The following is a 13,545-nucleotide window of genomic DNA, read 5'->3' on the forward strand; positions in this document are numbered from 1 at the left end:
CAACTCACTTAGCTTGCAGCATACACGTATGTAACTAGGCTGACATGTCTCCTGTCTTTACATTTGGAGTTGTTTGGACCGAAGGCCTCAGTTTGTATCTAGCTCTTCTCTCCCGTCTGCTTGCTGGCGGTCATGCTTAGTAAGCTGCATGTATCATGTGGTTGTACTAATTTCTGCTGTCTCAAACTAAACACACCAGCTACTGCTTGTAGATGCTTTACTTGCCCAGCAAGGGCTGTGGAAAGAAGTAGTTGTGGCAGAGCATGTGGTTCGTGAAAGACTTATTAATTTCTTTATTTGCCCTCTTCCTAGCTCTGCTGAGTGAGTGGCTAAAACCGAGCATACGGACTTGTGCCGCATAGCCTTTTGTCTAAGGTGCTTATGTTCTGGTCACATGAGCTAAAAGCACTATAGATTTCTCTCTTGTAATATGTTGTCTTTTTCTTGATCTTTTAAGTGTTTGCTTTCTTTTACTATCATTCACTTGTGTGTTCTGCTTTGACTCTAAACAGATTTTTTGGAGAGCAGGAGATAAAAGGTGATGAATTAATATAGTTTCTCCTCCCTTCTGTTTAAAGAGGCTAGAGTCAATTAACCAGTAGGAGGCAGTGCATTTGAGGTGAAGGTTTATACTTTTGCTTAATGTCACAGCAGAACAGCAGCAAAAGTTATAACAGGATATATACTTTCAGTTCGAATAGACTGTTCTTTCATTGTTTAGAGTCATGTGGCCCATAGAGTGGAAAAACTGAGGTATTTTTCTGCATTAGTGTGTACAGTAATCGTACACATAATGGCTAACTCCAGCTAGCAACCGGTGGTTAGTAATGAATCACTGGGAGAATGAGCATACATTCTTTACTGACATATGTGGAGTGGAGAATGGCTGTTGTCATGTTAGTAATACAGAAGTATGAAGTTTTGTCTGATGTGAGCAGCAGTGTTGAGTCTGGACTTGTTCTATCAGAGGTTTTACTTGGAAGATTGGAAGCCTTTGCTTAGCCTTTCTGTGTAGATACCTAAAGACTGGAAAGTGGGTCTAACAAAACTCTCTTTTATGACAAATCCATTTTCACTCTTCATCTGTGATATCATTAATTGTTTTAAGTATCTATTGAAGAAATAAATAATTAAAACCAGGATTTAACTATGAAATTACACAGAGTTTACTTTGGAGGAAGATTAAGAAATGGGTCTTTTATACTTTTCTCTGTGAGCCGCTGAAGGGCATACTCCAGGTCTCTTCTTTATGGGCTACTTTTAATATCTTGAAAATCACATTTTCCTGCACAAATGTGTGCATACATGAATGCTGCAGTGCTGAAAAAAAATGTGAGTTTATAATACCTAAAGGGTGAATAATTTCTTTCCCAAAATAAGTTTGTCTTATCGTCAGTGTTCTTCCATAGAAACAAAGGAGGTCAATTCTTTACTCAATAAAACATGAGTAAAGTTTGCTATCCATTCAGCATGCTGTCTAACATGGAAAACTGGCCTTCCTGGGAAGAAGCAATTTTAGCTGTCGTTTGGCTACCTTTTGTGCAGGAAGTGGGCTGTAGTGGCTCGTTGTACTGATGGGGGAGACAGAACAGCAGCAGGTGGTAAATGTTGCTGCTGAGCTAGGCTGGGTTTGATACCCAATACAAGTTCTCCATATGTTCTTACCAGTCATCCAAATTGTTCTGTTCACTCAATAACCTATGCTTTTATCATCAGGAGATTCTCTGACAGATATTTTCATATACAGGACATGTTTAAAAAAAAAAATCAGAATTTGACATGATAGATTTTGGGTGAATTGTATTTAAATTTTTGTTGGTAAGTGCGTTTCTTCCCTTACTGAGAATGGAAGCAATTGACTATTCCTCTCTAAATTTCTCAGAGTGGGCAAGGGGTTGTATTTCCCTAACTGCAGGTATGGAGCCATAAATCCCATAAATCTTTGTGCAGGAGCAGATGGCTGTTAGTGATAGTGAACCAATTGCTTCTTCAGAGCAAAGTGTTACTTTTTAGAATGATAAAACATGCTTTCTATACAACTGCTTTTTCACTACAGCTAACCTCTTAGTCTGGAGAGGCCACCTTCTTTCCCACCTTCCTTGGAGCCTCTTTCAGTCCAGGCGCCTTCTAGCAAATGACCCCTTTCTTGAAAATTGCCTTTTTTATTTTTTCAAGTACATCAGGTTCCTAGTTCTGGAAAATTACTGTCCTGCCAGATTCTGGGAGGAGAGGGCTTGGCCCTCTGATTCCCAGGTGGGAACTCACCACCTTGACCTCAGGAGCAGAAAGCCTTCTACAGGCTGGCATGTGTGTACAGCCCAGTAAAAAATAAATTGCAAGATAAACACACCTGTTGCTCCAAAGTGAAAGGTGACATGGCAAGCTTAAACTACCAGGTGTGTGTATATATATGTGTACCTCAAAGGTGAAAAACAATATTTTTGAAAAGTGAGGAGGCACTAACAGCAAAAACAAACAACGAAGACTAGTAAAAGTCAAGTGAAGCTCTGTGCTAGCTGAAGTCCCTGTGCAGCATAATAATTAAGTTATAGATAGGAGTTAAAAATTAAAAGACCTGCTTTGTATTTCCCACTCTGCCACCTACTGTGTGACCTAAGGAAATACAGTGAACTCTTTTAGCATTGCTATCCTCTGTATTATGTGGACAAGCATAAATCATCTGTGGCAGGTGCTCTGACATCTATAAACTGATCAGTATGGGAGTAACGTTTTAGTGGGGCTGTTTTGGGGTGGATTTTTTGTTTATTTATTTAAAAAAACCCAAACAACTTCCATAAGCTGTACTGACACAGTTGTATGAAACGCTAGTTTCTAAACTGTTTTCTGATATAATTTGTGTTATGTAGCCTGATGGGAATTCCAGCACAGGAGCAGCAAAGCAGTGAAATTGCATCACATAGCATGCATGCTTTTGGTGCCCAGATAACCGTAGGCTCTCCTGATCTGGCTGTGTGTGTTCATGGCACATAGAGATTGAAGAAACACTTTGCATCATTGGCCGCTCTGATACTGTATCTAATGTTGTGGGGTAGCTTTTTGTGTAGTTAATGCTGTAAAGGCTGTGATGCTCAAATGCAGTTGCAGACTACACGATTAGAACAAATGCCCAGAATCATAGAATTGGTTCTGGTTCAAAAGGTTTGACATGTTCTTCAGAGTTTGTTTTTTTTCATTCTCTTCCACAGGCTGGCAGCACCAAATTTAATCGAGCTAAACTGCTGAATGTAGGATACCTAGAGGCCCTAAAAGAAGGAAACTGGGACTGTTTCATTTTCCATGATGTGGATCTGGTGCCAGAAAATGACTTTAACATTTACATGTGTGACAGACAACCAAAGCACCTTGTAGTTGGCAGGAACAGTACTGGATACAGGTAGGAAACCAGGAATATGGAAAGAATACCAACTGGGAAATGCCAAATTACTGATAATGCTCCTCTTCTGATGGAGCTCTATGCTGGTACAAACCCTTCCTTCTGACACCAGATTTCTGATGGTAACACTGCCTATCTGGAGCACCTTCTAACAAAAGATAACTGCATGGACACTTCTGAAGTCAGCTCTGTGGTCATCTGTATGAATGATCAGTGTTGTCATTCTAGTTTCTGGGTTGAGGTAAAGGGCATTTTGGGAGGAAAGCAATGTGACAGAGGTTGTGCAGGCCTTCTGTCAAAGCTAGAAATAGATTTGCAGTCTCCTGGTCCTGTGATTTGATGGTGTGATCTTACTATTGTGCTAATAAAACTTGCCACTTAGCTTTTGCTGTTGAAGAGGTAACTTTTGATATTTGAGAGCTCAAGTGTGAGAATTTGCCAAGGGATAGGGTTGTCCTCTAATTATTTGCCTGTACAGTGTCTAATACAGGACATTCTGATTTTTAAATGGGTCCGCTAAATGATAGGGTGATATAAATAATTTAAAGTGAAAAGTCAGGTTCAGTCCACCTTGGAGAGAAAAAAGACTCCTGTGCTTGGTGAATTTAATGACTAGAGTGGTTTTACTGAATGTGTTTCTTTCAAGAGTCACCTTCTTATGTCATGTCACTCTAAATATTAATTAGAAGTGGGCTTTTCAAAACCTGATCTCGGAGTACTTTGAAGTAAAGCTCTGCTTCACTTCTGGGTTTCCTTTGTTAGATGTATGAGAAAGAGGTGGGATGTGCAAATTCTTATACAGAATAATATTCACTTTCCAGTTATTCAGTGAAAATGGGAACAAACACACAAGAACTAGGCTTGTGACAAGTTCTTGGGGCACTGCACCTTGCAGAGAGAATGCTGAGGACTACACGATGGTTGTGCACCAAAGCAACAGAAGCATTGCTTTGGCTAATTGACAAACATGTAGAATCTAGGCTAATAATATGGCACAAAGCTGGAAGTGCATTACTTAACCTCCTGTGCCTCAGTTACTGAAAGTGTTTAGCTTAGCTAAGTGTGCAGATGGATGATGGTGTGTGTGTTTGGGGTTTTTTTTTGTTTGGTTTTGTTTTTCTTTTCCTAAGGGATTTTCTTACTACTAACTTCCTCAGGTTTTTCCTGTTTGTGGAAAGGAGCTGTTAGTTATGGGCCAGCTTTAAGCTTTGGCCTCAGAGTCTTGCACTCACAAAACGTTCTGTTGTGAATACCCTGCACCGGTATTTACTAGGAAACTGGTGGTTTGAATCAGATTTCTGCTTTCTTTTCTGTGTCAGTGCCTCTGTCTACACATCTGTGAAGTGGGGATAATAATGCTTTACTTCCAAGGGAATTCCTGGGTACCTCTGAAGAAATTCAGATCCTGAGCTCAAGAATGATACCTAAACTGAGCTGAGACCACAGGTTGAAATCTCAGTTGGGTGACCTCAGTGTTTTGCTTAGGCTGAGGTGAGCATACTGAGACATGCTGTTCAGATGGGGTTGAGAAAACCGAAGTCATACATGGTCTGCATTAACACAAAATATCCTGGGCAGGAATGTGGGTTTTCTGTGAGTTTCTTGGGGGGGTTTGTTTGGTTGGTTTTCTTCCAAGGGGATATCCTCTAGGCTAATCTTAGCAGCTGTGCACCCCTGGAGAGCAAGTACTCTATGTTTAGTTATATAAGCTACAGCCTGGGTTTAGATTCTTTAGGAAAAGGTTTATATTATACCACTTTTAGTGGTGCCCAATGACAGGACAAGGGGCAATGGGCACAAGTTAGAACACAGGAAGTTCCACTTAAACATGAGAAATAACTTTGAGGGTGACAGAGCAGTGGAACAGGCTGCCCAGGGAGGTTGTGGAGTCTCTTTCCCTGGAGACATTCAAAACCTACCTGGATGCAGTCCTGTGCACCCTGCTCAAGGAGGGGGACTGGACAAGATTATCTCCAGGGATCCCTTCCAACCCTTACCATTCTGTGATATGTTCAAACTTTGAAGGTAAGGGTGGGAAAAACTTGCCTAGCATAACCAAGATATTTCCTCGAGACCAGCACAACATCCTTTCCTAATGACCATTTCTATTGTATGGTTTCTTCAGTCCAATTTTTAAAATCCCAAAGGAGCTGATATTCTCTTGTCCTTAGGGAAGAGGTGGCTGAACACTGTTAGAGGTGCATTTTTGCAGACAATGTCACCTAGGAGAATATTGTCCCTGGGCCCTGCCAATTCTGCTCTGCCTGAGGAGGGTTGAGTGGGTAGTACTGTCCTGGTTACAGCTCTGGCTCCTTTGGTTTTCTGCCTTTCCGGTGATGTAGGGGAATTATGGCATAAGCAAACGGTGGGGTGCATACGTGGATGTGTGGGTGGGCAGTCAGTTCCCAAACCCTACCAGGCTTCTGGAACAGGGTGGGGAATGTCAGACTGTTGGTGACTGGCCGTGCAGCCTGAAAGCATGGCTGGGAGGGCTCTTCCCTGCTGTTGCTGTTTATGGGACCTCCTTGCTGTCCCTTCTACCTGTTCACTTTGTTTCTCTAGAGCATCCATAGCAGAAGTCTCAAGGTGGTGATGCACAGTTAGAACTTGACAGGGCCTCTACTACCTTGTGGTTGGTCTCCTCTGGGAGGGGAGATAAAGGAAGAGTAAAAATTCCAGAGGCAGAAAAAACTGCAGGTATAGCATGTGAGAGACTGCATCTGCCTAGAGTAATTCTTTTGTTGTGTGTTTATATAGATAACATAATCTTTTTGGGAAATATATTGCAGTCCCAGAAAATGACAGTTGAAGCTTTTTTTTCAGACAGCTTGAAGAAGCCTCATGTATACAGGCCCTGGTCCTCATGGAAAACTTTTTTTCATCCTGGTATCTACTGGAAGGGCAACACAACAGGGCACAAGTAATCCAGGCAATTTCTGAAGTGAATTGATATCTTCCTGACATAGGTGATCAGAGCTGGTGAAGGGGGGTGTTCTGCTGAACTTATACTTACAAACAAGGAAGAACTGGTCAGGGATGTGAAGGTCAGAAACAAGAGGAAATGAGGCAAATAGCAGGATCACAACCCTGGACTTCCTGTTCAGGGATCTGCTTAGAAGAATCACTTGGGAGGTGACCCTGGAGAGAAGAGGGTTTCAGGACAACTGGTAGGTCTTTAGGGGTTGCCTCCAAATGTGCTCAACAATGGTCCATTCCTATGTGCAGGAAGTCCAGGTGGACAGAGGCCTGCATGAATGAACAAGGAGCTCTTGAGAGAACTCAGAAAAGGAAGCAAAAAACTTGGAAAACTTGGGGAAAAAAAGGCATAAAGAAAGCAGAGTCAGGTGACTTGCGAGGACACTCAAGATGCTGTGTAAGCATTCAGGGGTGGGGTTAGGAAAACCAAATCCTGCCTGGCGTTGAATCTCACACGTAAGGTGAAGGGCTTCTACAGGTACATCAGCTGCTGGGAAGAGCAGGGAAAATTTGTATGTGTTGTGTGGCAGGGGACCTGGTGACCAGAGAGCAGAAAAAGCTCAGGATACTCAATGCTTTCTCTGCCTTGGTCCCTACTGGCAAGATTTGCCAGTAGATTTGCCAGGCAAGAATTCCCAGGCTTCAGATACTAGTGGAAAAGTCTGGACATGGCAAGATTTACCCTTGGTGGAGGAGGGTCTAGTTAAGGAATACTCAAACTGGGCATACACCATAATACCGTGTGACCTGATGGGATGTATCACGACTGCTAACAGAACTGGTTGCTGTCATTGCAAGGCCGTTCTGTAATCTTTGAAAGGTCGTGACAACTGGGGGAGGTTCCTGAGAACTGGAATAGAACAAATGTCACTTCTATCTTCAGGACAGGCAAGAAAGAGGATTTGAGGAACTACAGGCTGGTCAACTTTACCTTTTTAATCCCGGGGAAGGTGAAGAAGCAAATCTCTTCATAAGTCATGCCTGATTAACCTGATAGTCTCTGATTTGTCTCACTTGGTGGATGAGAGAGGAGTTAGTGGATAATATTTATCTTAAGGCGGCTTTCAACACTGTCTCATATAACATCCCCATTGACAAAGTGATGAAGTATGGACTAGTAAGTGGTCAGTGAGATGGGCTGAAAGCTGGCAGAACTGCTGGGCTCAGTGTTCTCATCATTGGAGCAAAGTCTGGCTGGAGGCCAGTCACTAGTGGTTTACTCCAGAGTTTGATAGTGGGGCTGATACTCGTTAATATCTTCATTAGTAACCTGGAGGTAGGGCAGATTGCACCCTCAAGTTTTCAGAAGATAGACATCTTGGAGGGGTGGTTGATGTACCAGGGACTTTGTCAGGCTGGAGAAAGTGGCCAACAGGAATCTAAAGAAGTTCAAAAAAGGGAAATACAGAGTCCTGTACCTGGAGAGGAGCAACTCCATGTACCAGTAGGTGCTGGAGGCCAGCCATCTGCAAAACAGCTTTACAGAAAAGGATCTGGGCCAGCAATGTGCCCTTATGACCAAGGCCAGTAGCATTTTTGGGCTGTGTTAGGAGGGGTGTTGTCAGCAGGTTGAGGGAGGTGACTGCTTCCTTCTACTCAGCACCACTGAGATGATATCTGGAGTGTTGTGTCCAGTTCTGGGTTCTCCAGCACAATAAAAACACAGATCCTGGAGCAAGGCCAGAGAAGAGCTGTGAAGGTGATTACGGGATTGCAGCACCTGACATGTCAGGAGAGGCTGAGTGCTGGGACTGTTTAGCTTAGAGCAGAGCAGGCAGAGGTGGGTCTTGTCAATGTGTACACATAATACAGGAAATTCCATTTAAACATATGAAAAAGGTTGGGTGTTTTGCATTCCTGGCCCCTTGTCCGTCCCCCCCAGGCACACCCTGTGGGGATGGTCAAACACTGGCACAGGCTGTCCAGAGAGGTTGTGGACTATCCATCCCCAGAGATGCTCAGAACCTGAATGGAAACAGTCCTCAGCAACTTGCTCTAGCTGACCCTGCTCTGAGCAGAGAGGTTGCACCAGCTGATGATCTCCAGAGGCCCCTTCCAACCTCTGCAATCCTCCTGTGATGCTATGACAGGAGCCAAAATCAGCTGGGAAAAATAGTCTGAGGGAGGTTGCATGTGGTGGTTTTTGGGGGCATTTTTGGTGTTTTTAAAATACATTCATGGTATAACAGAAATAATAAGCATTGCACCTTTGCTTGTCTGGCATGTGAATTGCCATAATGGATAATTTCTAGCCCTGGCAATTTGTTCACCTGTTCAAATTCACATACATCTAGAAATCAAAATGTAATCTGCAGCTGTGTGCACGCCACCTCTGAAGTTGGCAGTGGCAATGTAGTAGAGGCTGTGTTGTAATGCTTACATTAAGCGTCAAGAAAGAGGAGGGTATTGTAAAAAAGCAATTAGCAAAATGGTACAAGATGATAAATAAGTGTGGTACGTGAATACCTGTTTAAAGTAGATGCTGTTTCCAGAAAAAGAAGGGTGGAAGTTAGAAATTTAGCTCCTTCTGAGCTGAGCTCCGTTACATTAGGTTACTAAGTAACTTATGCTGTACCTTACCTTGGAATTGGTCCTGCAGTGTCCCACAGCACGTGCCCCCTTGCTGTGATCTGATTTCATTCCAAGTTTTTCAGATTCAGCTCTAAGATAGTCAATAGCTTGCTATCATTATTGCAAGGCCTCTGCTACATTACTGTGTAGCTTTGTTCCTTTTCTACTCATCAGGGTCTTTACGGCAAAGTCTGGCTTTGGCTGGCAAAGGGGAGTTGTATGAAGAGAGAGAAATCATTGAAGGCGGCTCCCTTCTCTCAGTTGGAGAGTTAACTGTTTCTGACCTAAAGCACATCACCATCTTTCTGTGAAGAGTATAAGACTTACCTCATGGATTTGTGCACCCTTATCTCTGAAGGGCAGGTCTAGATCCAGAGTTTCAGGGTGATTTCAGTGTTGGCAGAACTTGACTTTGAATTCTTCATTCTCTCTTCTTGCGGACTTCTAGGTTACGGTACCAGGGATATTTTGGAGGTGTAACTGCTCTAACAAGAGATCAGTTTTCCAAGGTGAATGGATTCTCTAACAACTACTGGGGTTGGGGTGGAGAAGACGATGACCTTCGAATCAGGTAATTAATAAATAAAAGGCTAGAGGGAAATGGGTGTGAGGGAAGTGGGCATTGAGTTAAAAAATAAAAAAATTGATGTGACTTCACACCTAGTCTCCAAAGGTGGAACACTACAGGAGCCTACAATTTAAAACTGTATTGCAGTGGGGATTTGGAGTGTGAGATGCAGTTCTGTGAATGGTTTCATGTTTTAAAAGGTTAGGCATGCCTGAGACCTGGTCTACCTCCTGACAGAGGTGTTGGTTGGGTGTGGGGTTTTTTGGGTGGGGTGGTTTTTTTGGTGGGTTTTTTGTTGTGGGTGGGTGGGTTGGTTCGTTCTGGTTTTGTCCTGGCCACACAGTACTGTATTCTTGCTTGGAAATTGGTTATAACTGAAATAATAAGATTGAAGTCTGGAGTGTGATTTGCCAGAGATACAAATGTATTGAGTTCTAGCACTTCCAATACTTTGCAAGAATGTGGGATTGTTTTGGTGGGATTGTTTTTTTTGCATTGACTACCATGATTTACTACTCCAAGCATGGCTTGGTTTGCATGTGGGTGGTGTTGATGATCGTTAAGATAGTAACTTGAATTTTAGAAAGACTGCACATATATGCATATGCCCTTTGCTCTTCTGCAAAACTAGTTTTACAGACATGCCTATCAAAGTAAGAGAAACTTGTTAGTCTGAAATCTTTAGTAGGACAAAGAACTCAACAAAACTTTTATGTTGATCTTTTGCCCTTTGCCTAGTGGGAAACCTCTAATCCTGCATCACATTAGTGAAGGAAGGGGAAGAAAACCAGCAAAAAAATCCCACAACCCCGCAAGCATTGCTGGCAGAGCCTGTCAATTTATAACTTGGGTATGCTCTGTCATTCTTAAGTGTTTGTCACTTTCAGTTGCTTAAATATGTAAGCAGACATTTGGAGGACATAAAATTCATACCCCTGGTGATATTAAATAATTAGCATTGATGAAACCAAGTGTGTTAAAGTTAGGAACTTCCAAATGGAAGTTTTTACTCTGTGGTATATCAAGAAATCTAAAATGTCCACCGGTGACATGGATTTCTGTCCCTTCTTGCTCACAACTTTCTTTTTTCTCTCTACCCCTAGCCAGACACACCGACTTCTCTGTGACTTTGGGGGAGCTGGCTTTTATAGTGGTGGGGATGGCTTGGTACCATCATATTCCTCAGCTTCCTGAGAAGTGTCACAGTTAATGGGCAGACAAAAGTGATAGGAACATTTGAAAGACCACCACTGTGGGCAGCAGAGAACCAGCTGTGCAGCAGATCAGCAGGTTTTACTGAGGGTCTCCACAATGTTTGCAAGTGGTTGGAATCAAAACCGATGCTTGCTTGTGCATGGTACCTCATAACTTTGCAGCTGTTGTGGTCTTGGTGTGGAAACCAAATCATATGAGGCAGAGTGCACACTGCAGCTGGACTCAGCTCCTGCCTTTCCTCGTGGGTAGATCTTGGACTGGGCTGGTTACAGAGTTTGCAGTGGGTAGGTAATGGGAAGCTTGCTGTCTCGGTGGGTTGTTGTACAGAGGGATCCTCGCAGCCTTCCTGTATGGAGGCAGCAGGTGGCAGCATCTGCTTCAGTATCTTCAAGAACTCTGGGCTGGAGTGCTCTTAAGTCCTGCTGTTTTGCCTCTATGCTAAATATGATGGTTTCTTTTGGGCCTTTTCCTAAGGTGTGCATCTCAGAGACTTCTCAGATCATTTGTTGTATTTGTTTAATAATTTACTGCTACAAGCAGTCACTGGAAAGCTCTAGGGGCTTGGTTTCTTCAGTTCTTGGTTTACTGTTGCTCTTTCAGCTTCTGATATGACTAGCAAAGACCTGGGCTATTCCTTAATTCCATTGTCATGAAGCTAACTCCTTCTCCTGACAGAGCAAAATTGTGCTCCACAGGCCGAAAGCTCCAGTCAAGTGCCTAATGTCGGACACTTAAATCCGTGGATGGAGCTCAGTGTTTCTGGCACTGTTCTCAGAAAGAAAATTTTCTTCATGTCAGCAAATAAATTTTACAGTTGCCTGCCAACTGTTAAAAAAGAAAACAAGCTCTTTTTTTTAAGTGAAGAACTCTCAAGTATAGGGGCTTTATTGCAGGAGTTGAGATAAACTTGTTGCAAGATGTCTGAAATCTGGCTACAGACCTCCTAGGTTCAATATAGGGCAGTACAAACTAAACCAGACAATACTAATTCAAATGTACTCTGTTGTATGTGTGCTTAAAGCTCTATGTGAACTCTACTGTAGTAGCTACCTGTTTCTGTTCAAAAGAAAGGGGTATCTGTCACCCTCCTGGACCTGTTCTCCAGGACAATTCTGAGCCCCACTTCCCTGGCAAAATGGGTTGTGGAAGAGATGAAGATGAGTTTCTTAGTTACCTGTGCTTGCTTCAATTGCATCTACAAGATCTGAAGTCTCCAAATGTTGTTTGGTTTTTTTTTTCCCTTAAGAGCTTGTTTATAGGTGACACCTTGCTCATGGCACTATTATTTCTTCCAGGGTTGAGATGCAGAAGATGAGAGTGGTGAGGCCACCTGCTGATGTAGGCAGGTACACGATGATCTTCCACAAACGAGACCATGGTAATGAGGAGAATGGAGAGAGGTGAGTCAAGAGCAGTGTTCTACCTTGCATTGTCTTGGTATGTGGCTTGGAGCCAGGCACCTGCGGGCCAAGTTCTTTGCTCTAGGCCAAGCAGGCATTTTGTGGTACCATGAGGCTCTGGGGGACACCCCTGTGACACCACTGTTCATAGCTGGCAGCTGTTCTGTTCATGAGACCTGCCTAGAATTGACTGGGTGGTGTTCCTTAGAAACTTCCAAAGTTAGTTACATGGATATGATTTGAGTATATGATTTCAGAGATTAAACCAAAGGACTCTTTCCCTCATGTCTGATTGTCCATGCTGAGGACAGGAAAAGCATGACTTCATATTCCCAGCAGATACAGAATGGCTATAGCTCTGCCTCTAAGTTTACTAGTAGTGGGAAAGAGCTCAAAACTCTCTTCCTATGCATGTCAATGAAGATTTTCTCCTCTCTGTCCTCAGGATGAAGCTTCTACGTCAGGTATCTAGAACATGGAAAACAGACGGGCTGAACTCCTGTTCATATAAGCTGCTCTCACTGGAACACAACCCCTTATATGTCAACATCACCGTGGATTTCAGCATGGAGCCAAAGATGTCATAAGGGTGAGCACCACACAGGCTATAGGAAGTGGCAATAGGTCATATTTGTGGTTGCTGTTACAGCAGATCACTCTGCTTGAAAGAGTACTTCAGTAGCACAGAAGAAGGTTTTTCTTCACAGTATCTACTTGATTTGTTGAGAATTTCCTTTTGTGAGGACTGGAGAAATGGACTGACCTGAGGGACAGCAGCTCCTTGTGTTCTTCTATGCACTTCCTGCTGGGACATTTCCAAGTGTCCTTTTTTGGGCTGGTCCAGTGGAAGGACTTGAATGAAGCTTCTTGAAAAAAAATTTTGTTCTTACAACTATTCCTAAACTTCTTATTTGTTGTAGGGGGAAGGCACAGCCGTGACTTCAACAGGCCAGTCTTTTTCTCCTTAGAAGCACAAGAATACTTCAACTATGAACTTACTGAGAAAAGCTAATTTTTTCCAGCCTGGGGAAAAACTACTTATGTGTGAGGGAAGGGTGATAATGGTAACAGGTGAAGAGATGTTAAAAATCTCTCAATAAATGCACCATGTTGAATTCCAAAGGCTTCTCTTGTCCTTCATGAGATCAGCTAACCCTGCTGTAGGACTGCTGAAGTGTCCTGGGGCAAAACAGAAGTCTCAGTTTTGCTGCAGGTTGTGTGTTATTCTGGAGACATCTGGAAGGAAAGGCAATGGCCAGCTCTGTCAGATGGAAAGAAATTGCTGTCCACATTTTTTAATGCTTTGGGCCACAATGTTAGCAGAGTGGATATTTGTATATGTACTCAGGCCATTACTATTTGTGATTCTTGTTTTAGAAGATTGGTGAAAGTCTGGTTGACTAACTGTTCCAGTGTGCTGT

The 13,545-nt window shown here is 42.9% G+C and overlaps 1 protein-coding gene across 3 annotated transcripts in view; it reads left to right on the plus strand.

The window, feature by feature from the left end:
• B4GALT4 (beta-1,4-galactosyltransferase 4) overlaps positions 1-13,246 on the plus strand; it is a 36,437-nt gene extending 23,191 nt beyond the window's left edge. For 2 of the 3 annotated variants that reach the window (XM_064466073.1, XM_064466081.1), the window contains exons 4-8: positions 3,207-3,394; positions 9,390-9,512; positions 12,020-12,124; positions 12,570-12,713; positions 13,045-13,246. In XM_064466073.1, the coding sequence (XP_064322143.1) occupies positions 3,207-3,394; positions 9,390-9,512; positions 12,020-12,124; positions 12,570-12,711 (558 nt within the window). In that variant the 3' untranslated portion in view covers positions 12,712-12,713; positions 13,045-13,246. The remainder of the gene's footprint in view (positions 1-3,206; positions 3,395-9,389; positions 9,513-12,019; positions 12,125-12,569; positions 12,714-13,044) is intronic. The other variant, XM_064466089.1, reaches the window with a different exon arrangement.
• The last annotated feature ends 299 nt before the right edge of the window (positions 13,247-13,545 follow it).

Source organism: Phalacrocorax carbo, chromosome 1 (assembly GCF_963921805.1).
Source record: "Phalacrocorax carbo chromosome 1, bPhaCar2.1, whole genome shotgun sequence".
Taxonomy (NCBI): domain Eukaryota; kingdom Metazoa; phylum Chordata; class Aves; order Suliformes; family Phalacrocoracidae; genus Phalacrocorax; species Phalacrocorax carbo.